The sequence below is a fragment of the Anguilla anguilla genome, chromosome 12, assembly GCF_013347855.1.
Source record: "Anguilla anguilla isolate fAngAng1 chromosome 12, fAngAng1.pri, whole genome shotgun sequence".
In the NCBI taxonomy this organism is placed as follows: Eukaryota; Metazoa; Chordata; class Actinopteri; order Anguilliformes; family Anguillidae; genus Anguilla; species Anguilla anguilla.
In genome coordinates this window covers 38511411-38539008 of record NC_049212.1, presented here as the reverse complement: position 1 = coordinate 38539008, position 27598 = coordinate 38511411, and the positions used below count along the sequence as shown (strand labels likewise).

The window sequence follows — 27598 nt, the reverse complement described above, 5'->3', positions numbered from 1 at the left end:
ATTCAGCTTGTAACTGAAAGGGACTCTGCTGTTGTACCCTTGAGCAAAGTACTTAACCCGAATTGCTCCAGTGTACGTATGTATGTATATATCTATTCATATCTGGTTTCAGATATGTAAATACTGGAGTGTAGCACAGAGTGTAGCACAGTGGGTAAGGAACTGGGCTTGTAACCGAAAGGTCGTAGGTTCGATTCCCGGGTAAGGACACTGCCGTTGTACCCTTGAGCAAGGTACTTAACCGGAATTGCTTCAGTATATATCCAGCTGTATAAATGGATACAATGTAAAATGCCATGTAAAAGCTGTGTAAGTCGCTCTGGATAAGAGCGTCTGCTAAATGCCTGTAATGTAATGTAATGTAAATACAATGTAATATTAGATAAGGGAACCTGAAAGTTCCATGCTCAAATTACATCTCTGAAAAGTGTTATCCGTGCTAGGCCTGTGGATACAGAGTACACATCTCCATATTTTAGAAAAATTAATATAACATGTATGGTAAAGTGCCCTTGTGGTAACATTGTTTTCATTCAAAATGATGATGTATGTCATGGGAAAAAAAATCAAATTATCGTGTCAGGTTAATGCAGTTTTAATAAGAACCGTAATATATAATATTTAATATTTCTAAATTTGAGTGTTAATCACCTCAACAGTCAAGTCCTCTTTGTGAAAGGTAATATTTCCAGCATTTTTCCAGGCAAGCATAGAATAAAAATGTTGTTATCAATTATTATCATGCAGCGGGACAAATATAATTAATATGCTTTAAAATTGATTTTGGCTGACTGCTTGATTAATTGTGTCTCAAAATGTTTGGATGTAACAGCTAAATGAGTTTGCTTAATTCATAAACAATTTGTTGATTGACAGCTAGGGTGCACGTGTGCCTGTTCATAATTAACTTGCATATCTTACTGTGCCATATATATTTATATCTGTCACATCTGCCATGCTGTTAAAACAGAGGCAGATGTTGTTGGGAGGGATGTGTTGTAATAGCAGTCGCGCGCAATGGTAAAACATTAGCGCATCTGTGCTGGCTGTCCGTGCGTGTTTGTGCATGAGTGAGAGAGAATGTGTGTGCGGGTGCACGTTTGTGCATTTGTATGTGAGAGGGAGAAAATGTGTGTGCTTGTGTGCATGTGTGTGTTCATGCATGAGTGAGAGAGAATGTGTGTGCGTGTGCACGTTTGTGTGTTTGTATGTGAGAGGGAGAGAATGTGTGTGCTTGTGTGCATGTGTGTGTTCATGCATGAGTGAGAGAGAATGTGTGTTCATGTTCGTGTGTTTGTATATATGTGCGTGTGCATGTGTGTGTGTGAGAGCGAGAGCGAGAGAGTGAGTGTGTGTGTGTGTGTGTGTGTGTGTGTGCGTGGGGGGGTAGATGCATCAGAATATGGCATAAGTGGTGACATGGAAAGTTCTGCTATATGGATTGTTCAGGCAGACAAAAAGGCAGGTGAATTGATAGCCAGGCAGAATGCAGCATAGGGACTTCTGCGGCCTCCCAGGCATCCGTTCAGTATTAAGCACAGCAGGGGGAAGAGGAGGCCAGAGAGGAGCCTTTGTGACCAGAGGGGGGTCACAGAACGAGCCCCAACCTGGCGAACAGGAGGGGGAAAGAGGCCTTGATGTATGGCTGCCGGCGCACCGTTGTGAAACGTAAGGAAAAAATGGAAGGTTTCTCTCGCCAATCCAATTACCGGACCTCCTTCCCCTTTTTTCCCCCCCTCTTGGTGGTGAGAGAAAGAGCTGAAATGCACACCAGAAATCTATTTACAAGATTTATATGAGGACAACAGCACAGAGTCAGCAGAGCGGGGGATTTATTAGGCAGAACAGCGGTGCGGCCCAGATGTTGAGCCGCACGGGCATCTAATCATCATCAGAGCCGGGTTTTATGAATCCGTTTGACGGGAAAGGTGACTTATTCCCTTCATTAAGTTTAAAAATCAATTCAACTGAACGATCGTATATTTTTCCAATATTTTCAGTGGGGTTTCCTATTAATTTCCCCCTTTAGTGATTTTTTTACTTATGAACTTCTTTTTTATCTTTTCCAATTTTTTGGTTCTTGTTCTCATCGCCCTACAATCAACCAGAGGCATGCTTGTATTCAGAGAGATGCAGAGAAAATGCCAGATATTCCAAAAATGAATATGTGAATGAATATGAAGGTCGAGAAATACAAAGGAATTTTGAAGCACGACCACAGGAGACCACCCCCCCCCCACAAGACACACACCCTTACATTGCATATCAATTGAATGGTTGCGCCCGACATTACCTAAATGTGGTTTTACACCTGCTTTGGAGGAGTTGAATTTCCAATTTCAAGCATCATATAATGCTCATTTAATTATCTCCAAGTCCCTGTAATTACGTTCTCGTGCCTGTGCCGCATTATGGGATGGCTTGCTTTTCCTCTCTCGTGGGGGATGAAGCCAGTATTTTTTGAAAATCCTGGCCTTGCTCGAGCCGCCTGTGTCCGGGGCGAAATGTAATTGGCCGGGGCAGGGTGTCACTCAGCTGGGTTGACCCCGCCTTTCTCTGAAATCCCGTTGGTTGAGCTGGCAACAGCAGCCTGTCTGCACAAGCGGTGCGTGAAGCTGCACTGGTGCAGTACCTGGAGCTCCGCTGGTGGACTGCAGAGTTATCTTGGCTAGCAGAACTCGCTATGCGTCAAAGGCCTGGCTCAAATGCCTATTTGTTTTGGATTCAAATACTTTTCTGTGCTCTGTTGATCTTGCCTGGTGCAATTGAGCCTGCCAATATGATCAGAAGGCGGGGTTTGCACTTTCTGAGAGTATTTAATTGGTTCGAATACAGCAGACAAGATCAGTAAAGTGTAGGAAAGTATTTGCTATGCGCTATCTGGAGCTCAGCTGGTGGGCTGCAAAGTGATAGTGATAGCCAATGGAACTCAGAGGAAGAAGAAAAGTAAATTGGCGGTTAATGCTGGCCCTTGAAAAAAAACCCGAAGTGCATTTTTCCGACACGCAAAGTGTTCTTTTAGCCCGGCTGCCCACTTGTCAAAAACCCGCTTTCTGGTTTTCGGTTTGAAAGAAGCTCCCGCTGGGCTCGCACCTCTCCCCCTCCGTCAGTCAAGGGGGGGCGGGGGGGGGGGGGGGGGGAGTGTTTGACAGGCCACATTAAGAGCTAGCCTCATGTCACAGCAGAGCGCCGCTGTCTCTCCTCCTCGCCCCTCAGACTCCTCACTGAAGGGAAACTCGGCTGACTGGAGCTGACGTGCGGCTGCATGTTTTTTGTTATAGCCAGTGAATCGCACTGCCTCGCCTTCAAAGATCCGACCCGTCGTGTTGAAGCTGAGGTAACGTTCGCTGAGGCCCCGGAGCTCGCAGGAGAGAGTGGAGATGGTGGAATACTTGCCTGAAGCTGCTTGCGGAGTAGCTTCTGTGTGGTATAGTTTGTAGAGGAGCTGGGCTTGCAACTGAGAGGTTGCAGGTTCAAACCCCAGGGTGAAATGTCTCACCTGAATCCGTGCAGTAAAATATCCAGGTTTACAAATAAATGACGGTGCTGAATTGCTAATGTGTCAGAGTGAATTGTAAATGATTGAATAACATTGTGTGACAACTGACAACTGACAGTGGAAGAGCTCCTTGTCCCTGTTGTGTAACGGACAGAATGCAGTGAAACTGAATGATGAAAACGTCCCACGTGGGGACAAACCCCATGGCTACAGGCTTTGTGTTCTGACCCTGTGACGAGGTCTAACCTGGGCAAACGTCCAGAGAAATGACGCATGTCCTGACCTTTGTTACTCCTGTTTCTTTATACCGTGTGCTTTGGCTGACAAAAGTGTTTTTGCGGTGCATTGTGGGTATTATTGTTGTTGTGAATCACCTTCGCTTTTCTTTGAGGTTTTTTATAAAGGTACCCGGTCTCTGCGTTGCATAATGTCTCTGACCTCAGCCTTGATTGACAATGTTGGCATTCGTGCAACCGCCATCTCAGTTTTGTGAAACATGAGTTCATCTCCTGCTCAGTGATATACGGTGGGCATTTCCGGCCCCCTGGTGGGGTGACCCTAGCACCTCACTTTGCTTCTGAAGGCCCAGGTCTGCTGAGGAATGAATGGGAGCAGCTGGGCGTGGTCCTGCCTGCTCTTCCTCAGTTCCCATCTAATGGATTGCACAGCGCATGTTATGAATAACACTGTCAGACTCTTTCTGAGTCACCTTGGGTAACTGCCTATTCATAACTCATAACTCATGTTACGGGCTTGTTAAAATCTTTTCGGGCTGCACAGGTGTTCGCTGATTAATTCATATTGCTTTCGCTCATTTAATAATAAAGTATTACTGCGCTGCTTGTTTTTCTCCCGGAAGGGTATTTTTAGCTCGGAGGAGCACAGATAAATATCACGCTGTGCTTTCATTTGTTTTTTAAATTACCTTTTTTCCGTCAGAGCGGAGAACATAAGAGACGTCAGCATAAATGTCCGTCGTATGAAATATATGATGGCGGTCCATGAAAACTGTACTGTACGCTCATTTTGATCTAATGGGATTTTGTTGTTAAACGTGGCATAACAGCATTGTTATCAACCATTCTGAGAGGTTTATAACAGACTAACGAAGATTTATAACAGACTATGAATGGTTTGACAAGATGCGGTTCAGCAAGATAGGGACAGAGTAGTGCACTTACACGACAGACAATTTCATAACTGAGTCTTACCTCTTCTGTGACTTCTGTGTCTCAAGGATTGTCAACATGTTCGTAATCACTATTCTCAGTACTGAGATTACAGAATGGCATTTGCATTTTCACTTAACGCTGTCTTTAATTGCAAATTGTAAACGGTAAATTGTCGTTTAATTGCTGGACCGGAGAGGTGTCCAGGAGAACAGGACACGTGGGAGGAACAAAAAGAGGTGTTGCTTGATCCCATCAGGCACCTGGCAGGGTGAAGGCTCGGGGGTAATGGCTTTCATTTCAATTTGACGCTAGCAGGTCAGGGGTCGCGGCTGTGACAGGACTGCATTGATCCGGGCCTTGATTACCAGGATGCTCTGGGGCCCCCTGCCTTCTGGGAGGAATTCATTACTGTGCCGGTGTTGCCGTGGCAACGTCAAGGAAGGGGAGACCGGACCACGAGGCAATTCGCGCTGCGACGCTTCTATTTAGTTAAGGCTGTTTAACATCGGGCCGAATGCATTGACAGCTCAGTGTAATGGGGTGGCGGGAACTGGGTGGGAGATGGCGGCGATCCGTCTTGCTCTGTGTGTGAAAACCTGAGCTCGAACCAGGCATTGTTGGGCAGTGACGTGTGGGACAGGTGGAGTATCAGTGACGTGTGTATTATGAGTGGGGATTGCGATGACGTATGGGGAGGTAAATAAAGGTAGGTCTTACAGTGCCATAGCTAGGTATTCCTCCTTTGACTCTGCACTGATTTGATAAGGGAGAGGAGTTTGGTTGGTGAGCAGTACAAACAAAAGTTTGTGGAATGGAATCACAAAGTCCAATGTCCGATGAGATTGAAGACGATCTTGTAATTAGCTGTAGTTACATTTCCTGAGTACTAATAAAAAAATAATAGAAACAAATGAACTTTACTTAAAATAAAGCAATACCGTTGTTCTACAGTGTTAAATTTGTTATTCTCAAGGCTCTGTGGCTCTGTTAATTAATTGATTAATTTGGTGACGATTTAAAATGGAATTTCAGTTGAACAACTTTAAGGAAAATGTTCAAATTGTGAATGACTTTGTGAATATATTTCCTCTTAGCGGGTACTGTATGAATGCACCTTGACTCCTCTTTTGTGAAGTACGGGTGCTGAAGTATGATTGCACGAAAATGCCTGGGAAAGGCCAGGCCTGAGCCGAAGAAACACGTAAACCAGTCAGTTCCCTTAGGGGACGCACTGAAATGTGTCACCAGCATATGTACAGCATTGAATCATTGCGGAATTCGCACTTGCTTTGCTTGTAAATTTCAGAGCAAAGGCAATGTGTACAAAAACATGCTTTTACAGAACTATTACAAAATACTGTATGCGTGCTTCAGTCTATGTCTGAGTGGCCCAAGTGAGGCTTAAAGTTCCTTTTTTTAAATGGAGTCACAAAACCAACCCTCAGCAGACCACCTGACAAGGTCAGAACAACAAAACCGCCTGACAAAGCTGGAATGGGGAGCTTCGGCCAATCGAACGAAAGACGAATATGACAGACCAGCCTGCAAAAGAAGGGCTAACGCTGATCTGAGGGGAGGGGCACATTAGCCTGCGTGTGCTAGGCACGTTACTAGGTGCGTTGCCGGGGCGCGTTGCTGGGCGGAACTAATGCGATGGTAACCCGAGCAACCCCGGCCGACTAAACTCGTCCTCCCCCCTGGAGGGGGCGGGGCTTATTGTGTCCCGCCGCCGTCGGCTCCCCGCCACAGTTGGCTGCGCTCGTGGGGAACGCCAGCTATTTTCGTTAACTGCTCGCCGAAATTCCCATTAGTTCTACTAGGCGTTATTGCGGTGGTGACATTATCGTGTGCGATCATCGGTGACAAGGGCACCATTTACACAGAGGCAATTCCAAAGTTTTTTTTAGTTTGTTTGTTTGTCTGAGGCAAGTCTCCGCAAAATGCCTTCCTCAGGGCTCTGCTGTTGCTTGTACCCTCCTCTTCCTCATCTCGCACTGCAGGGTCAGATCCATCTTACACCCTTTCAGAACCGTTCAACACCAGCCAGTCTCTTCTTCTCTGTTTTTTTTTTTAAATGCAGAAAGGCTTCATGCAGGCCCCTAATGGTTCACTAGTAAATACACACACTTTTTAAAGTTGTCAAAAATAAGCAAGCAAGTTTTATTCTTTTTCAAGCAAGCAAGTGTGGATAAATATGGATGTGCAGGTACATTATTGAGAGCAAACAGTGTAGTGGAATAGACCAACAAAAAGCACACACAAGCACATCGTTTCTTGTGAACAAACACAGCAGAATTCTGTGTTTCAGCAACTCTGAGAGTTGATATGAGTCCAGTAGGGACCATATGTTCTCTGTTAGAGTTATGAATACTGCTGCTGAGTGGCTCATTTGGCTAAGGCACAATGCTGTGGTGCATGGATGAGCTCTGTTATGTCGGATCAAATTTGGACTGTGCCAGTGCGATTTGCATAGGGCGATGTGCAATCGGCAGGGTGGGTTGGTCAGTTGGGGGTCTGTGCTTCATCGCTATCTAGCGGACCTCCTGCTGGCCAATCGGGTGCTGTGGACTGCATGTCAAAGCCGCACATGAAAGGTCTTCCTCCGACTCCACTCTATGCAAGCTTAGCTGTAGCCAACTGCATGAAAAGAAGCAAACTAGTGACACTACATGTTTCAGAGGAGAACCATGGATGTCTACAGTCACATTCCCAAATCAGCAGTACGAATGACAGTTGGCTAACCCCACATTGGGTGCCGAATTTTATTTTGAAAAATAATAATACAATGAGTCTATTATATCTCTATCATCAGTTAATGTTCACTGAACCTGTGTACTGTATGTCCATTTTTGTCATATTGTTTTTTTGTATTTTTTTATCATTACACAAACTGAAAGTTTCTAACCGGCTCAACTTTAAAAAAAAATTCTTCAAGTCAAATGCATTGGTAAATGAAAAAAATAATAGTTTTGATGCTGAGGAGAATTTAATCTCTGTTTTTGGTTTTTTGTTTGGTTGTTTGTTCCTCGTTGTGGTGTACACTCATCTGTCATCACTGGGGTGGAAACAGCGCTCTCTTCAGCAGATGTTCGATTCGGTGATAATTAGCCGGGTCGTCACCTTCTATGGGGAGGCACAAGGGTACCTGCGGTGTCATTTCATTAGCTTCAGGAGCTGATTGGAAACAGCTGCTTCTGTCACTACCGGACGGATATGCGGGAGGGGTCAAACTGTAATCTCTCAAAATAACAGCAAACGCCTGGATTAGAAATTACAAATATTGCTTTCCTTTGGTTAACTTCAGAATAACTTGTGGGAAGTTGATAAAAATGACAGAGAGGGCTCATTAAAATGGATATCAAAGTGAACTGGGCCCAATATTTGCTGATGTTATTACAGCGAGAAAACCAGGCAAATGCCTAGTAAATGTTCGGATGTGTCCTCTGGATGAATCTGTCATTCATACGTTGCCTGTGGCAGCATGAGAGTGAACATAAAGTGAATATACTTCTGTATACGCCTCCAGACTGGCAATGACTTGCTCCCACCTCGTCGTTGTTTAATGTAATCACCATTCCAGCCAGAGGTAGGCCCCAACGAAAGACTTAACTGTGCGCCGGGCTAAAGTTTTGGGCCTCGTTGCTTGTGCTGCTCAGGGAGGTGACACATGGACATTCTGGGCAAATTACTGGTCCTGTGGGACCGGGACGGGGAGATTCAGTGCTTACGGCAGACGCCCGAGGGAGGACAGACAGGAAGATTCAGTGTTTATAAAGAGACGTATGGGAGCGGGACAGAAAGATTCAGTGCGTATTACCGAGCCTGAGGAGGAGAGGAGGGAAGATTTTTTATTTATATTGCAGGACCGAGGGTCGGAGGCAGAGAGAGATTCAGTGTCTGTAACAGGATTTGAGAGGGAGAGATCGAGAGGGAGATTTAGTTTCCATTACAGGCTTATAAAGGGGCGGGGGGGGGGTGGGGGGAGGTGTACATAGACTCAGTGTTTATAGCAGATACAAAAGAAGATGGACGGAGATGTGTCAGGCTTATAACGTGACTTGAGGAAGACAAACAATGTGCAAGTTCATGGATTCCTGTACAAGTGAATGCTTAAGATTGATTTTTTATTGAATAGTATAGGAAGGCACAGGCTTATTGTGGCCTTACCTGTGATATTATACTGTATTAAATGATTAATATTACTATATAAGTAAACACTGACAGACAATACTGCAACAAGCTTGATAAAAGCAGATAGTAGCATGGTTAAGATCAGGACTGGAGGGTTGTATGGTATTTATGTTTTATTTATTTGTATCATAACTACTGTGTGCGACCAGTGTGAAATTGCTACGTATGACACAATGCAATATGACTTAATTCATCCCACAAGATACATGGATAAGGGTTGGCTCTGCAAATAATGATGTGTTACTGAAGGGCCAGTGAGTGGACTAATACCGATAAAATATCACTTGGGTTCTTGTTTTCTGAGGTGCCTTTTTTGTGTTATTTGTTTTTTTTTTTTTGTGACTTATTGGGTCTTGGGATTTATCTTGTAAGTGCAACGTAATGATGTCTGTTGCTTTTGCACCGTACACTGGGCTGTTGTGCTGTGCACAGGGAACTAGGCTTGTACAGTGAGAGGCTACGGGTTTGACTCCAAACTGGGGTGTTGCTGTTACACCCTGGAGCAAGGTACCTGACCAGAATAGCTTCAGTAAATATCCAGCTGTGCTTTGCTTTTAAAAAAATTAATAAAATAAAAATAAAAACTAATCTTTGTATGTCGCCCTGGATAAGATCGTCTGTGAAATGGCTAAATATGAATGTATTTTGTGTGTTGTACTGTAAGGGAAGGCCTGAAGGTGGAGCAGAGCATATTGCTTTGAGGTGGGATGTTTTCAACCATTTTCATCTACCCCGCTGCTGTGTTGTAACAGCATCTTAAACTGCATGTAATTATAGTTTTTGTCTGTGATTTCATAGCCCCGGCTGCCTCTGTTCACTCTGTACCTGGCTCTTAAGTGCTCTCCAGGGTTTCAGGGGTTGCACACATCTGTTCCCCCGATGAATAGCCCGGCTTCTCTCTCTAATTAACTCTTAATTAAACTGTTTTTGAATGAACGTTGTCTTTTCATTGTGACATTTCTGTCCGTTTGTCACTGTTGTTTTGCTAACACGCAAATTAAGAAACCAACATAACGAGCGTATTCAACATAATCTCAAACTCAATTTAGAACAAAAAGCTGATAGACGCAAGCGTGGCCATAACATTTCACAAATTGCCAGGTGATATGTTTCAGTAGGTGTTTTATGCTCATAAAGCAAGGTGCTGCAGCTGATGAAGTCTGCTTTAGTGCTTCCATTATGCATTATAACACCATTTCACTTATTGGGTAATCATACTGCGCATTGATTTTGATCTATTGATCCATTAATAAAAGTGTTTACTGACATTGTTGTAAGCAAATGAGTTTGTGTGTGTGTGTGTGTGTGTGTGAGAGAGAGAGAGAGAGAGAGAGAAGATTGATTTATATTTTTATAAGTACATCACAGAGTAATTACCAATGGCTCATAATCTTGAGAGAGAACAGAACGTTTATATAAGCGGTATATGTAAACCTGCTCATAGCTGCTTGAAATAAATGTTTTATAGTCAGGGGATAGATAGATATATGAATAGATAGGTAGATAGCTTGTTTAATCATGTTTGAAAATAAATTCTATAAAATGCATGTTTTTGAATGTACTATATGTAAATTTAAAAAAATGAGTCTATTTGTGTTCACTTCTTATGTTTAAAACCTTTTTTTATTACTAAACCCACTGTCACACACACACTAGTGCATGTATACCCCCATGCTCTTCAGAGTGTTTGAGAGTCCAGTATCATGTGATCTTCAGAGAGAATGGGTAAGTACCAGAAACCATCCTGAACGCACACGTTCATCTACTTATATTGTGTGTCACACTCTGAATGTTTCTGTCCCTTCCTGTCTACGCGGGGTTCTGAATGTGTGCTCTGTGCCTGCACTGCAGGATCATGCTTTCCCAGTTATGCAGGCTCAGCGATAGCATCGCTCCTGAGGCAAAGGTATTTATCTGATGCAGACAGCAAGATGGCTTTGTGAACCAAGAATGTTTCCTTATGCGATCTGGATGAGAAACGTGCATTCATTCGTGCAAGATGTTTGTCTCGTTGATTGCTGTGTTCTGATACGACATTGTCATTTGTCTCAGGGGCAATAAACACATCTTTCTGTAAAAAAAAAAAACAAAAAATTTTTTTTAAATGCCAGGGGACCAGCTGAACTGAACTGCACTGCTAGCTAGCTAGCGAGCGAGCGAGCCGGGAGAGAGAGTCCAAAGGAAAGTCTGGCTCTTTGAGACTTTGTGCACCTTCAACAAAGCAAAGGGTAGCTTGATAGAGAACGTCATTAAAGCATCGTTAGCACCACGCGTTGAAAGGCCTGCCTCCTGCAGATAAACATGGAGCCATTCGACATTGAGTCCCTCGACACTGATGGGTAGGGTGGATGGGGGCTGGGGTGGTGGGGTCGGGTGGGGGGTGGGGGGGGGGGGGGGGGGGGGGGGGGGGGGGGGGGGGGGGGTGGGGGGGGGGGGGGGGGGGGGCGGTAGGGGGTGGCAGTTGTGGGAGCACTCAAGAGGGCTGAGTATAATGAGGTAAGACGCTGAGATGTTAAAACTGCTTCTTTCTCCGGCATGGTGGAGCCACCCTTGTGTTCTCCTCTGCTACCCGCACGGAGTGGCTGTGTAGGAGGTTTGTACTCGGTTTAAGCTTTTAAGCAAGGCCACACTAGTATATTTTGGACGACAGGAGGTGATATAGTCTGGACAAAAGGCAGCTGCTGAGGGATATTTCAGACATTTAAGACTGAGGTCTGGATTTAATCGATATTCGTCTTTTACTTTGACTCAGAAGAAAATAAATCCAAGTGTTCATTTGTTTTATTAACAACTGCAGTTTGATGACTTTCTTCTGTTGTTGATAGTACCTGTGAAGAAAAAAGCCAGCTCTTTTGTGGAAGTCAAATTTAAGGGCCTGCTTATGGAGTCCTGGCTTCCGTATCAGCTAAAATGATTGCATTAAATTATACCTTTGTACTTTTGGTGGTGCTTTTATCGCACGCTAGATATTCGTGAAGCTGCTGAGGTCAAGTTCAGAAATATAAATTCTTTTTTTTTTTTTTTTTTACTATGTTCTGGATACAATCAGCATTCATCCTGAACTTTGACTCACAATTAAGTGCTTTTGTTCTTTATCTTCACAAACAGCTTGAATGGTAATTTTGTTGATTACTGGACTCATCAAACTGAGTTGATGAAGAGAAAAACTAACACCAGCATTTAACTGTGAGTCACAAATGTTGACTGAATCCAGCTTTGACCCTGTGTGCCCCAAATTTTCATGGCAACGTACGCAACCTCTACTGCCATCTTGTGGAAATGTCGTTAACCTCTCATGGAGAAGGTTCACAGTACTAGTACAGGTCAGAGGTTGCGTTCCGATAAATTTGCTAAAAGCTGTGTTTGTATTGTATGTATACATTGTTAATACATCCAAATACCTGTTCTTAATCTGTCCAACAGAAATTTGAAGACCTCCCCATTATAAAACATCCATTGTAATTTTAAAATTGTGTCTATTCTATATATAAATGACATGAACTGATTAATAACAAAACTTTAGGTAAACCTCTCCATCTAAGGCTGGCAGTTTGACGCTGTTCTGTAAATAGCACATCAAAGACAGATATGTCTGCTAAATAAATAAATCTGAGTGGAACAAATCCTTGCCAAATTTTTCAGAACGTTGACATTTTATCCAAGTTGAGAATCTGTGCCATTTTGAAATGGTATGCAACGCATTCTTTTCAAAATGAGTTTCAGACTTGATGTTTGTGTTGTAATGACCCCTCCCACTCTGCTTGTGGCTCCTTGCCCTACCCATCGCTACGAGTACTCTTCCTCCCTCTCAGCAGCCTCCCTCTGGCTCATCCTCCTGACAGTGTTGACTCCTGTGATGATGCTTCGCTTCTCTGTTTGTTTCTCCACCAGTGTTCATCATGGGGTCCGGCCTGCTGGTGTATCCCTTCGGCCTGAGCTCCGCCCTGGTGAAGTCGTTTTGCGGGAGCTCGGACATCTACTCTGCGGGGGAGTGCCAGATCGGCTGGGGCTACATGCTGGCTATTGTCGGGGTCATGCTCACCATCTTCCTGCCCTTCTTCGCGAAGTACGCGCCAAAGGATCACATGTCTCCAACGCCTCTGCCCACCATTTTATAGTGAGAAAGCCTCCCCTGCCCCTGTCCATGTTACTGAAGGCACTGGAACTCCAGCTTGCACGTGATTGGCTGAAAAGAAATGACGACCGCCAATAGGACCCAAAGCATTCGTCTTCCTCCACACTGTCCAATAAGCCACTTCACAGATGATTCATTATTTCATGAAACTTTCACTGTTGGCTATTTTCTACATAATGGAAAGAAACAACCTTTATTCATGGTTTATTTTAGTATTGCGGAATAGAAAAAGATCTTCATCGGCTCATTTTTCTGTTTTTGTGCCCCTGTTTTTGTATTCTCATCTGTGTGTGATGAAATATATACAACATTTTCTGCAAGCATCCAGCTTTAAACATTGGTGTGTGTTGCGTGTAACAGACAGTATGGTTACTTTTTTTTTTTCAATGTTAAACTCAAATTAATTTTTAATGTTGCCTACTGTGACAAATGACCATCACTGTAGGGGTAGCTGTCACCCTACAAAACAATTGCTCTCACATTCCAAGAGTATCTTGTTGAGCTATCAGGGATTTTTTTTTTTTTTTTCAATGATAGATTATCGGAGCAATTTGTGTAAGCTCTTTCACTGAAAGAGAAACAAATCTTCAGGGACATCACTTGACTTGAGCAACAGAATCCAAGGAACGAACTGCAGGAACGTTTTCCTGGGTGACGCAAAAGCATAATTAAAGAACTCTGAGGAGAAGTAACACAAAGATCTCCAAACAAGCAGTCAAAATGGCGCAGACAGAGACAGTGGGATCTGAGCACCCTTTGTTGTCTGGCAGCTAGATCTGGCTAGATAGAGGTGAACAGTGGTAATACAAAGGGGAATGTACAGTTCATAGAAATGCAGTCTGGAACTGGAGATTGAACGTATTGATATAATTCATTCTGAGGGAAGCATTAGTAAAGAGAAATTTATGTTTTTTATTTCGCACATATTCTGAAACTGCGCAGCTTGCCACCGAGTAGTATCTGTCTGTGATGTTTTTTCAGGCTTGGCTTTGCTTGTCAAGTGGATGTGTTATGACTGCATAGTGTACAATAAATCTTCTGCCTTTTTCGTAAGTGTTTAAAAAAAAAAAACTTGGAGAACTGATTGTGTAAAAAAGCACCTGAAAAATGAGAACATAAGGCAGCCTGTGTATTTCTCCTTGTTCTTTGTTGTCCAGATGTAAACAGGTGAAGCTCTTTGCGATAAACCGTGAAGATAATGCTTGCTTTTGGAAATACTGTACATCACTGGCTTTAAACCAATGGTGGACAACACGCAGCCAAATGTGCTGTTTATGACATTCACAATATATACAGTCTGCTATATATATAGATATATATATATATATATATATTAGCATATAAGCATATGAAATTAATAAATATTTCATAAACAGTCTAATGTTATACAATCATGGAGCTTCTTAATAGTTTATTTCCTTGTGTCTTAATCTGAATAATTGTATGAGCTATTTTTTGTAAATATATGGCACCTATATACTAGCATGCTCTCATGGACTTGCCCTACTTAAGAGTTTGGGTCATCTACAGTGCAAAATTATGTTGCCCACCATTGTTTTAAACCCTGTAATTATTTAAAGCCCTGGAGTACAGTACAGCAGTATTTTAAAAAATAATGACATAGAAAATGGAATATGAAAATAATCGATTTAATTATTTTTTAAGTTTGGATTAGAAAATAACAAACTGTCTCTCTGACCAAACCAATGTGTGCCTTCACAGTGCACTGCAACAAGGCTATAACCAGGACATGCTCAATCTCTGATAAATTTGTGTATACATTATGGGTCTGTGAAATGAGATGTGTACTCGTATAAAGATTTCGTCCACTGTTTGTGATATGTTTATTGGAAGTTTCTGTCTTCTTGTTAAACGGTTACAGCGAGATGCAGACTTGGTGTCAACAGTTTACTCCGATTTTTATCATTTATTTGTGGGGAAATGGATACACATTTATAAATTCACAAATGTCATGGACGGTAGGCAAGGACATTCGAAGGTATTTTTATGTTTTTATATATTTTTTTGAGCTTTTTGAACCTTTTAACGTTCCGTACAGCAGGTCATTGGACGCACGGGTATTTTCACGTCATCAAACTGAAGACCAATAAAAACTCACACTTTTGTGCGAGGACCAATCAAAGCATGCGTCATCCGCGGTCCTTTTGCAGGATGAACGGAACCGGAAGGTTGTTATAAACAACATGAGGAATTTCTTTTCGTATTTTACACGTATAGCTAGCATACAAATAAAATGTAATTGCTTAGTGTTTTAATCTAGCTATTATATAGTAGCTAATTATATTTTTATCGATCATTGTCATGATGATATCTTGAACTAGCTGGACTGCAATAGTCCTCGTTTAACTTTATCCAGATTTAATGTAGAAAATACCTGCGATTAAACAATTTAGTGTATGTTAATGTAAATCATTAGCTAACTAGTTGTCCAGTTTTATTAACGGTAGATTACATATCCTTAAAGCTAGCATGGATAAACGGAATAAGTCATTGCATACTATGGATTCCTGTGATTCGGAAAACCTGCCGATTTCCCAGCACAAGGAAAAACTTGTTCAAGCAGTCCAAGTCAACTCGTTCTTGGTTGTTACGGGCGAGACTGGCAGTGGGAAAACCACTCAGCTTCCGCAATACTTGTACCGAGCAGGTAAGTGCTGTTCCTTTTGCTTATTTGTGTTGGTCCTGCACTGTTTTTGGTTTGGGTACTCCTAACTCGTTTCCATAAGTAACTACGCATCTTCAGTGACTGCACGCGCTTAACAGTAGTGGGGGGCAGTAGCATAATCTGATTAAGTGACCTAACAATTATCGGAGACAGAAAATATGGGTTCCTTTTTTTCCCCACTTGAAAAGGTTTTGGGAAGAATGGTAAGATTGGTGTGACCCAGCCACGCAGAGTGGCAGCTATTACCGTTGCTCAGAGAGTCTCCCAGGAGGTGGGCTGTTCTCTCGGGAGAGAAGTGGGGTACCAGGTGCGCTTTGATGACTGCTCCACTCAGGTGAGATAATCAAATCAACAAAGCACCGAACTTTGAGCAAAATAATCAGAGGAAAATATCATGTCTGTTGATCTTGTAAGATTTTATATAAATGTTGCTTAATGCCAGTAATTGCGTAACGGGCTGCTTCATTAACGTGCACAAACAATTACTGCGGACGGTGGAAACGTAGTTTAAGGTAAACCGCGCCAATACGGGTAAGTTTAAAGCTTAGATCGTTTTTCTGAATTAACAGGACACAGTCGTGAAGTACATGACAGATGGCTGCCTGCTGAGGGAGATTCTGGCCGACCCCAGTCTTACGCAGTACAGCGTGGTGATCCTGGATGAGGCTCACGAAAGAAGCTTAAACACAGTGAGTAGCTTGGCTACCTCACTACCCTCAATAATGGAAGCATAAAATGTCTTCCGTTCATCAGTCAGTATTATTTTTTGTTTATTGCTTTGGTTACCAGTTAGTCTGGCGCAGCCTGCAAAACACTGTGAAACTCCAGTCTTTGCTCTTTTGCTGTTTTCTCATGTGGTCGGTTTTCTGGTCGATGTGTCGACGTGGTCGGTGTGTGTCGCAGGACATCCTGCTGGGCCTCCTGAAGAGGAAGGTGCTGCAGGCCCGGGGGGGGTCTTCCTCCGGCCGCTCCGCCCCGCTGAAGGTGGTGGTGATGTCGGCCACGCTCGAGACGGACAAGCTGTCCGCCTTCCTCGGGGACTGCCCCGTCTTCGCCATCCCCGGACGGACGTTCCCCGTGGCCGAGCGATTCTGCGGCTTGATCGGCCCCAAAGACACCGACAGCACGGTCTACGTGCAGGAGGTGGGGTGCGCTGTCTCTCCCCTCAAACTGCTGATGTGAAGAAGGATATTTTTATTATCCGTGTGCCATTGGTAGGTTTATCCAGGCACACGAACACTGTATGTGCATGGATAAATAGTCATTGGGTTGATTTTGTCCAGGTGGGTGCTACACATTTGTGGTGGGCGAGGTGAGTTCCCAGTCATCACTGTAAAGCACTTTGAGCATTCAGAAAAAGTGCTACATAAATGCAATGATTCATTCATTCATTCATTTATTGGTCCCATTGGGTTTTCATGGGTGTAGTGTGAGCTGGGGTAGGATGCACTGGATTAGGCTCATCTATCCATTGAAATATCTTCAATATTAAAGAATAAAATAATTTATCTTCTGTTCTAATCCAGGCTGGATACCTTTCTGTGTGGAGTTTGCACGTTAGCGCTCTGAATAACTAAATTCCCCATAGGTATGAGTGTGTGAGTGAATGGCGTGTGTTCCTTGTGATTAATTGGACACCTGTCCAGAGTATATTCCTGCCTTTCACCCAATGCGTGCTGGGATAGGCCCCAGAACCTCCTCCTCCCCACAATCCTGACCAGGAATAAGCGGGTTAGATAATGGATGGAAGGATAAATGGATGGGTTGATGGATCATTTGTTGTTGAAACATTTCTTACATTTTTTAACATTGTGTTTCGGTTCCTGACTTGGTCTGGACCTGTATTCTATAGGAGAGTGTTTCAAATATAGTAATTCAGTTTGCATACTCATCACTGGCATGTTTGATATTGTTACCTGTCCGTCAGGTTGTAAAGGTGGCTCTGGATCTGCACACAAGTGAGCGGGCCGGGGACATACTGGTGTTTCTTACAGGTACGCAAACCTCGTGTCCCTAACTGCACTGGAGCTGTGGCCACTGCGGTTTCAAAAGATATTGAATTGTTTAAGACACTAATGGGAAATATGGTGGGTCCCTAGGGTTATAAATCTAGGAAGGAGATCCCTAAGGAGATTACATATGGTGCCAAGGAGTTTGACAAGAACGGTTTTATCTTCACATTTATGTCTATCCTTGGGGAGGGATGTCACAGTTTCCATCTTTGAAACCACAAAGAGCAGACACTGTGCTAATGGGAGGTGTGCAAATTCTCGGGGGTCCAAAGTCTGGATTTTAAGCTTGAAATGGTGTCTGTGTTATACTGTTAAAGTGTAGGTTTCACATTTTTAAATGGATATTCTTTTTGTGATATCGTTCAACTTTATTATGAAGGTGTTATGAAAAGATACTACATGATTATTTGTCAGCGACAGAATGGACATCATTTTGGGGTCATGGGTTTTTATTTTTTTATTTTGTGATGTGGCAGGACAGTCCGAGATCGAGAAGGCCTGTGACATGCTGTATGAGAAGGCCGAGGCCATCGACTACCGCTACGACGTTCAGGACCGCTCTGTTGAAGGCCTGCTGATCCTGCCCCTTTATGGCTCCATGCCAACAGGTAAGGCCTCTGGATGGAGAAAAGAAAGATGTTTGTCAAAGCAGTGCTGTGTACTTTTATCTGTAGTTTTCACACTGGGTGCATACACTTGTAGCTCATCGTACAGTAAGTTCATGTCAGCCAAAGATTCGGCCCGTAAAAAATTTCCCATTATTTCCCATCCACCATTCCTGAGCAAAATCTGCTGACTAACCTGTCAAAAAAAACTCAGGTGACAAGGGCAGCACCTGTACAGCTGCCAGCATCCTTCGGACCCTGTCAGACTTGTGAATGATTTCATCGTCGATCACTCGTTTTTCTCTGAACAGACCAGCAAAGGCAGATCTTTCAGCCGCCTCCGAAGGGCGTGAGGAAGTGCGTCGTCGCCACCAACATCGCCGCGACGTCCCTGACGATTAACGGCATCAAGTGAGTCCGGACGGCCGCAGGTCTCCTCTCATTTACATACTGACACAACAATGTGTGCAGAGCTGAATTACTGTAGCTGTGTAACTAGTTTAATCACGTAATTGCCAGAGCTTAATTACACAGGCTTTAATATGCATGGAGTTGAGTAGTGTTTGTAAGCCTGATATTGAGCTTCATTGATCTGAAAAATATTATGAGTCTGTTGTCCGTGAATGAGTGGATACCTACCTGTATAGAAAGTTGAAAATATGAAGTGAAACTGTAAATGATCTAATTTATACTGTAAACTAATAACTATAAATATTATTTTATAACTGAAATGAAGAGAATCTGGCTAATGGAGTGCAGATAAAGGATTAGGAGCGATCTTTATATTTACACGCTCAGATGTTGTTAGTAGAAGCTGCAAAAAAGTCTTGTGGATTTTACTGGATAAACATCACATATCAAAAAGTTTAAAGAACGTTGTCAGTGGCACTTTCTGAAGAGCTGCTGTGACCTTCGTGTTTGTTGCAGATATTAAACGTGCTCTGTTCTCAGTTTAATATTCTCTTTCTACGGGTGTGCTTGACTCTCCCGGGTAATGAAAAATGTTGAGATGCAGAATAAATGGCCAGAGCACACTTGATATGCGGAAATGCATATTTAGAAAAGTACATTTATTCTGAATAACTATCCCCAGCAACTGCCCAGAATACATCTATGTGCTTGTTTAATATGTATCAAGTTGAGTGTCGGCAATTTCTTCCGAATCTCAACAACCTTGAGATTTAATCTCGTATCTGCATATTGTGATATTTATTTGTAATGGTTCTGCAGCTCGCGGAAAAGGAAAGCCGTACTGCTATTGGACATTAATCACAGGGAACTTGTAATTCCGTGCTGATTGTACCCTGTTCCAGGTATATTGTGGACAGCGGGTTTGTGAAGCAGCTGAATCATAATTCCAGGGTCGGCCTGGACATTCTAGAAGTTGTGCCCATTTCAAAGTAAGACCCGGATTTATTTATTTGTATTTTAGCATAACTAAATAAAATTAATATGTACTGTTTAACATCACGGTCAATGTACAGTTAAAAATGTCCATTACATTTATTTGATGCAATGTACCCAAAATTAGTAAAGAAAATAAGCTGCTTTACATTAGTGGTACCGAACTAGATGACATGATATAATTCAGACTATGCTTTTTATGGTGAAATTTGGAGTTTGGGTAAATCCATGGGGTGGGGGTGAGAGGCTGACGGTGGTGATGATGATGTCATCCCCCCCAGGAGCGAGGCACAGCAGAGGGCGGGCAGAGCCGGAAGGACCTCGGCCGGGAAGTGCTTCCGGATCTACAGCAAGGAATTCTGGGAGAAGTGCATGCCGGAGTACACGGTCCCCGAGATCCAGAGGACCAGTCTCACCGCTGTCATCCTCACGCTGAAGTGCCTGGGAGTTCATGATGTCATCAGGTAGGGCCACATGCGTGAAACTGGAGGCCGCTATTTTTGCTGAGCATGTGCTTGAACGGATTGCATTTTTGTGTCATTGGCTCTCCTTTGTCTGGAAACTTTCTATATACCTGCCACCATAAAGGAAGAGTGATATCATTCTCAGTGTAAAGAATGGAGCCTGCGTTGGTATTCCTGGCATTTGCGAAGACAGAAGAGGGTAATTTTACGGAGCACTTAGGGGTGATGACATTAATTTCATATCGTAACTGCTGCAGAGAAGGTAATCATAATTGAGTTCAAAAGATCAATGGTCTGCACATGCATGCTAATTAAGACAGGCCTAGCTGCTTTATTAAAAATAAAGCTTCAACAAGTGGTTTCATATCAGACAGTAGGAGCAAGCGGCTTTGTGTTTTCACTCTCAGTTGATTGAGATCTGAGAGGGTCACGCTGGCTGCTTTTTTTGCCCACAAGGTTCCCTTATCTTGACCGGCCTGAAGAGAGGTTCATCCTGGAGGCCTTGAAGCAGCTGTACCAGTGTGATGCCATAGACAGGTGAGTGACACGCCCATTCCTGCTGCCTGGCTACCGTCTCCATAGACACAGATCACCTCCACTGGCCTGTGTCATACTTGGTCTTCATGTGTTACATTCATACTCATGTCTATCCTGGGTCCTCTGCCATTCAGGTAATGATGAAAACACATGGGCTTCTCATAAAGAGAGTGACTGTGCTGAATTAGACATTTGATTTTCAGAGCAGGAAAGCAGCCAGGCTTTCCCCCTCTCTGACACTGGCACAGAGCAATATCTAATATTGAATATTATTATGAATCTGTTTCTGCTGGTCTAGTAAACTGATTATTTGGTGCTTGGCCTAAAGCAGATGTGGGCTCATCGTTCTTATCTGGCTCTGTGAACCCCCCCGCCCCCTTTTGTGAAGGCGAGGTCATGTGACCAGGCTGGGCCGGCTGATGGTGGAGTTCCCCCTGCCGCCCGGGCTGACTCGAGCCCTGCTGAAGGCTGCCTCTCTGGGCTGCGAAGACCTGCTCCTCCCTGTGGCGGCCATGCTGTCCGTGGAGAACATCTTCATCCGACCAGGTGACAGTCCGCTACCCGCTAGTCCTGGTCCCCTGGCTGAAAAACGGCTACGCGCTCATCATAATACTCAGACACAGAAATGCTGCTTTGCAACTGTTTGTGTTGTACTGCCCCCTTCAGGCCAGCAGGAGAAGCAGCAGGACGCCGAGAGGGAGCACGTGAAGCTGATCGCAGAGTCGGGCAGCTGCAATGACTTCACCGTGCTGCTGAGCGTGTTCGAGAAGTGCAGAGCCAGGTTCTGACTCATCTCTTCTCCTTTCCAAGGCAGCCTGTTCAGCTGCAGTAAAAAAAAAAAAACTGTGTAGCGTGAAACCGGGGAAGTTCTCTGTGATATATGTCTGATTTATGAGTTTTTTTTTTTTTGTTTTTTATTTTTTTACCCAGTGACTCACCGTCTGCATGGTGCAGGGATCACTGGATCCACTGGAGGGCGCTGAAGTCAGCCTTCAGCATAGAGACACAGCTGCGAGATATTCTTCTCAGGCTGAAACAGGTGACCCCCCCCCCCCGGCAGCACCAGTAACACAATCGAACAGACGGCCTGGAGTCTGTGTGGCACACGCTGACTAATGTGGACAGTGCAGTTATTAATTGGGCGTAACTGGAGTAAAGCAGTCTGCTACACAGGGTGTGTTTCTGTTCATCCTTACAGCAGAGAGACTTTCCTGTGGAGAAATTCGATGGTAGCCGGAGTGAGATCTTCAGGAGGTGCCTTTGCACGGGATACTTCGCTAATGTGGCCAGAAGGTACGCGAGGAGCGCTATGAATGTGTAGACGGAACCAAACAGAGCCATCGGCAGTGTAACAATGTAGAGTTAACACCCAGACCTCTTCTCTACTCAGAGTTCTTTACATTTACCACCTCTAATGGTGCCATTATGTCCTATTAACTTGTGAAAGCATACGATCTTAGTTTTACAAGTGGTCTAAATTACTTCTGGCTATCCTCAAAATCGAAAAAGTAAAAGATTTATAATGGTGTAATTTTCGACAAAGCTGACCGCACTTTTGAAGTCAGGGAGCTGTAGTGGAATAGGGTAATGAGTCGTGATTATACTATTCAAAATTTCCTGGCTGATTACTGCCTTTTATATAACGAAGCAGTGTCCTCCACAGACGAAATTTGGAAAGCAGCAACGTCTGTCTTATCACGGTGCATATTGCACAGACTACACAAAAACTACATTTTCAGGTTGACACCAAGGTGTCGAATATCATTCTTTAAAGGTCAAATAAAATGTGACTTTTAAATGGAGGTTTCTAGCAGGAGAGCCTTCTGTTATAGTATCACCGGGAGAAAACTCGGAGGTAACCGCTCCTGTTGAGTGGCACCTCATTAGCCTGAAATTGCCATTCGGCTCTTTCATTTACCTCGCTCAGGCTATCTCGGGTATCAGGGAAGGCCAGAGGTGCAGGACGATTGAGTCATATGAAGAACCGAGCCCACGTCGGTAGTGTTATCGGCTGCAGTGTACTTCCTTTAATCTTACTGTGCTCTTCAGACCATTCCATAAATAGTAGTGTTGGACTAGTCTTTACCTCTCCACTGCTGAATTCAGTCATTTGAGTAGGAGTCACTTCGAAACTTGGTCTATGGATTATGTCCAAAGTTTCAGTTTAATTTGTTTGTAAAAACTGGTGTTGACATCTCAAGTGTTGACACCTGTCTTTTCTTCAGCCCTCAGTGATCTGCTATTGGCCATCGATTCTGCCCGTTTTACTTAGTTGTGATGTTTTTACGCATGCTGGTGTGATGCAATCATCCCACTTTCTGTCAAACAGAATTTTAAGAAACTCAGTGCGTTGTTCATTGCCAGTCTCGGCATGCGATCTGAAATTCAACAGAAGTACCGAGCCTAATGGCACAGTGCACTACACCCTAATCAATGGAGTAAATCACATTGTTGGCATAGACACAACACGTGTTGATTAAATAAATCACAATACTTCCATTAACTGGTCATCAGTTGTAAGGCCTCTGTCAGACAGTGCATTGTTTTGTTTTTTTTCCCCCAGGGCAGTGGGAAGAACATTTTGTACAATGGATGGGCATGGATCTGTGGTTCACATTCACCCAGCATCAGCAGTAAGGAAAAAGTGAATGCTATAACATACAGTAACGGTCAACAGGCCCTTTCACAACCTCTCAGTTTGTGAGAGGCCTACTAGACGTTCATGTATCTGAATCTCTGATATCTCTGATAGGTTGTTTTCCTAAATCCTCTATCTCCTGAATTAATTTGGGGCGACATAGCTCAGGAGGTAAGACCGATTGTCTGGCATTCGGAGGGTTGCCGGTTCAAACCCCACCCTGGGCGTGTCAAAGTGTCCTTGAGCAAGACACCTAACCCCTAACCCCTAACTGCTCTGGCGAATGAGAGGCATCAATTGTAAAGCGCTTTGGATAAAAGCACTATATAAATGCAGTCCATTTACCATTTACCATGAATCTGCAGCTGTATTTTTTGAGGAGTTTTACTGAACCTCTGGTTTTTTTCTAAGTTGATTTACCTGAACCCCCTGCATTATATCAGCTGTTTGAACAGGAGGCCCAGCTTGACTGGATCATCTTCCACGACGTGCTGGTGACCTCACGGGTGTACGTGAGGACGGTGTGCCCCGTCCGGTACGAGTGGGTGAAGGACCTGCTGCCCAAACTGCACGAGGTGGACGCGTACGAGCTGAGCAGTGTTGCCAGGGAGGAGGTGACCGATGAGGAAGTGGCCAAGTGGGAGGCTAAGGAAGCTGCCAAAAGACAATCAGGTGAGAGGTCAACAGCAGGTGAGAGGTCAGTGGCAGGTGAGAGGTCAAGAGCAGGTGAGAGTTCAGTGGCAGGTGAGAGGTCAAGAGCAGGTGAGAGGTCAGTAGCAGGTGAGAGGTCAAGAGCAGGTGAGAGGTCAGTAGCAGGTGAGAGGTCAAGAGCAGGTGAGAGGTCAGTGGCAGGTGAGAGGTCAGTAGCAGGTGAGAGGTCAAGAGCAGGTGAGAGGTCAGGTGCAGGTGAGAGGTCAAGAGCAGGTGAGAGGTCAGGTGCAGGTGAGAGGTCAGGAGCAGGTGAGAGGTCAAGAGCAGGTGAGAGGTCAGGAGCAGGTGAGAGGTCAGTAGCAGGCTCTTCGTGAGGAGCCACTGCCAAAGGGCATCAGTGATTATGTCCTTCAAAAATTATACAGTTAATCCCGTTTAATTATATGGGCCATTCATTGTGCTTTGTGCATCCAACCGGGAGACTCTACAGGAGGAAGTTGGGTTCTGTATTGGTGATATTTATGCTTAAGTTTAATTCATCTCCCCATGAGATTGAAATTGAATTGAAAATGTGAATACTACCAGTTGTCTAACAATAGTTTAATACAGTATGTTAAACCAGCTTCAAGGCTATTCGGTCCTCTTGTGGGTCCAAAATCCATTGCTTCAGCTCTCTTTCTCATCAGATTCTAGGAGAGGAATGCTGTATCCATACTCACAAGCTGAGAGATGGCAATACCACAAGGACCAGTGCCTCTCGCATAGAGTTCTGCATTTAAAAAATGACCAGCTCTAGCCTTTCCATGATTGGGAATGTTGTCAAGACTAATTATTGACAGCAGTTGGCGAATGTTGTAGTTCTTTCTTTTGAACTCTGTTTGCTTCAGTCATTCATAGGAATTTTCCATTACAAATCAGAATAGTTGGATTTTATCTCTTCAAAAACTTTTTCAAGTTTTTTATTTTTTCAAACTTAACTTTGAACACGACTCGTTCCTTGTGAGACATTTAGAGATGTGATCCACAGACTACCAAAGCCTTTGAAATAAATAATGCAAGGAATCAATCTGAAAGCAAAGCCCTGAGCAGAAACCTACCCTCAGCAGCTTTCAGCTTTGATTCCATAGGCTGAATTTTTTCAGTGAGTTATAAATTAAATTGCCATCGCTCACCAGAGAGAGGGCGAGTAGCATCATGACTAAAAATAGTTCAGCAAAACTGTTCTCCTCTGTGACCCTGGCTCCTAGTATGAACACATAGGCTATATTGTAAAAATAAGTGTGCTAATATTAGATTCTTTATGTAGATGCCTGGTTATGTTGTGTGTGCAGACTGTATATTTGTATATTTTATTTTAATATCACAGCTTGGTGTGGTGCCTGGTTTCTCACTGGCAGGGATACTGCTTGCGCAAGGGGCAGTGTGTATATTCTCAGCCTGGCTTTGAGATCCGACTCACTTCGATGGCTTTGGTCTTTGCAGAGGAGTCTGCGGAGGACGCGCTGAAGAAACTGGAGAGGAGGAACGACGAGGCGTCGGTGTCAGAGGCCCGAGCGCGGTACCTGCAGAGGAAGCGGGAGAGGGGGCACCCGAAAGCGCCCTGACCCTTGGGGGAGCAGTGGGGGGGGGGGACCGACTCTGAGGCTGCTGCTCTCCAGAAACTTTTTTTTTTTTTTTTAAAGCGGAGGGGGGCCCTGGAATGTGGTGCCCTGCATTCCAGGCTCAGCCCCGACACCGCGGCGTGCGCTAAGTGGAGGGGAAATTGCATACTTCACTGGGGAATGCAGGACCACTTCCTGTCAGGAAATAAATCTCCCCCTCGCAGTCCGCCGCGCTGGAAGTGCCCCCTGTGAGCCTGTTACAGAGCAAGGTGCATGAGCATCAGATCGCAGAACACGTGACGGCGTGCTCCAGACCTGGGTCAAATACGTATTTCTTTTGGATTCAAGTACTTTTCTGTGCTCTGTTGATCTTGCCTGGTGTAATTGAGCCTGCCAATGTGACCAGAAGGTGGGGTTTGTACTTTTTGAGAGTGTTTCATTGGTTCCAATACACCAGACAAGATCAGTAAGGCATAGAAAAGAATTTGAATCCAAGATGTCCAGATGAAAGCTGAACTGTACTAATGCTCACTTTTTATACTGGAAATATGAAACTTTGAATAAAATATTTTTATAACATGCATAAATGTTAAATGCAGGTCCACATTTTCATGTTGTCAGTTCATGTTCAGATGTCATTTTAATAAATAGAATGGCAAAGCAAGTATGAGTGAACATGCCATTTAATTTATAACTGGATCAACAGTAGACATTATAATTTGATATTAATGTAAGAAGATAACAGCATCATGAATATAGATACAAGAATGAATGTGTCAGGTATCTATAGTATGGGATCAGTTGAGTTTGGCATTTGCTGAATTTTAAATAAACTGGTCCATGAATTAGTGCCCTTCTGTTATTTTTACTTTGATAATTGTTGTTATAGATGTAAAAAGTGTGTGTATATGTGTATGCATACATACAGTAAGCTCCATAATGTTTGGTACAAAGACATTGATTTATTTATTTTTTGTACTCTTGTGGTCAAACAATTCACAGGGGGATAAATATCCGATTCTCAGATTTTATTAAAGGGTGTTTTTACACACTTTGGTTTCACCATGTAGAAATTACAGCATATTTAATACATAGCCGCTGCCGCCCCCCCCCCCCCCCCCCCCCCCCCATTTCAGGGCACCATAATGTTTGAGACAAATGGCTTCATCTGTGTTTCTGTTTAGTCAGGTGTGTTGCTTCCTTAGTGCAGGTATAATAGATTTTGGCATATAGTCTTGATAATAGGTTTTGATTGCCTTTTTTTGTCTGTTATTGACGTTTGTCAACATTAGGACAAGAACTGTGAAAATGAAAGTCAATATAGCCATTATGATGGCAGAGAAATAATTTTTTTTTAAAACAGTCAGAGACATAGGCCAAACCTTACCAAAATCAGCGGTTTGGATCATCATTAAGAGAAAAGGGCACTAGTGAGCTCCATAATCGTAAAAGGACCTGGTAGGCCAAGGAAGACCTCTGCAGTTGATGACCAAAGAATTCTTACCATAATGAAGAATACCCCAACAGATCAGAAACAATTCAAGAGGCAGGTGTCAGTGACTACTATCCATTAAAATAAGATGAGTTTTGTTGAGTCTTTACAGGTTCAAATGACGTATTTAGTCTATTGTGGCAAAGTTAATTCCATTAACTGTTAACTGCATGCAATCACATGCAGGCTGTCTTTCATCTAGGCACCTTTAAATTTAGAATTCTGTTCATGTTTCATGATAGACCATACATTTCATTTTGTTGTTTGTGTATTTGACCTTTTTAACTATACCTATAGTTGGGCCTTGCCAGGTGTTTTGGGCCCTTTGAAAAGACCTCACATTGGGCCCCACCACCCCATCACTGCAGAATTACAGTAGAATTTTTTTGAGGGCCCTTGTCAGTAAGGGTCCTTGGAATCATCCTAACTATCCTCACCCCTCACCCCCCACCCCATGGCTTACAGCAGCCCTGCCTATAATGTCTATCCATTTTACTCAAGACAATTACTA

General features: G+C 43.6%; 2 protein-coding genes across 4 annotated transcripts in view; both read left to right on the top strand.

Annotated features, from left to right (window-relative positions):
- LOC118209982 (transmembrane protein 211-like) overlaps window positions 1–14831 on the top strand; it is a 30945-nt gene extending 16114 nt beyond the window's left edge. The window contains exon 3 of the mRNA XM_035385742.1: window positions 12754–14831. Within this exon, the coding sequence (XP_035241633.1) occupies window positions 12754–12980 (227 nt within the window). The 3' untranslated portion in view covers window positions 12981–14831. The remainder of the gene's footprint in view (window positions 1–12753) is intronic.
- A 310-nt stretch (window positions 14832–15141) lies between these two features.
- Window positions 15142–26445, top strand: dhx40 (DEAH (Asp-Glu-Ala-His) box polypeptide 40). 3 transcript variants are annotated; one of them, XM_035385741.1, is made up of 17 exons: window positions 15142–15665; window positions 15872–16017; window positions 16253–16372; window positions 16542–16826; window positions 17611–17677; window positions 18172–18303; window positions 18612–18711; window positions 19614–19700; window positions 19986–20168; window positions 20625–20705; window positions 21094–21251; window positions 21372–21486; window positions 21636–21744; window positions 21904–21998; window positions 23269–23338; window positions 23787–24058; window positions 24106–24130. In XM_035385741.1, the coding sequence occupies exons 1-17, from the start codon at window positions 15488–15490 to the stop codon at window positions 24107–24109; spliced, it is 2202 nt and encodes a 733-aa protein (XP_035241632.1). In that variant the 5' UTR covers window positions 15142–15487; the 3' UTR covers window positions 24110–24130. The 3 variants fall into 3 exon arrangements, with proteins under 3 accessions (XP_035241632.1, XP_035241630.1, XP_035241631.1); XM_035385739.1 differs by lacking the exon at window positions 24106–24130 and adding an exon at window positions 25477–26445 and having other exon boundaries at window positions 15143–15665; window positions 23787–24015; XM_035385740.1 differs by lacking the exon at window positions 24106–24130 and adding an exon at window positions 25477–26445 and having other exon boundaries at window positions 15144–15665; window positions 16587–16826; window positions 23787–24015.
- Window positions 26446–27598: the final 1153 nt, after the last annotated feature.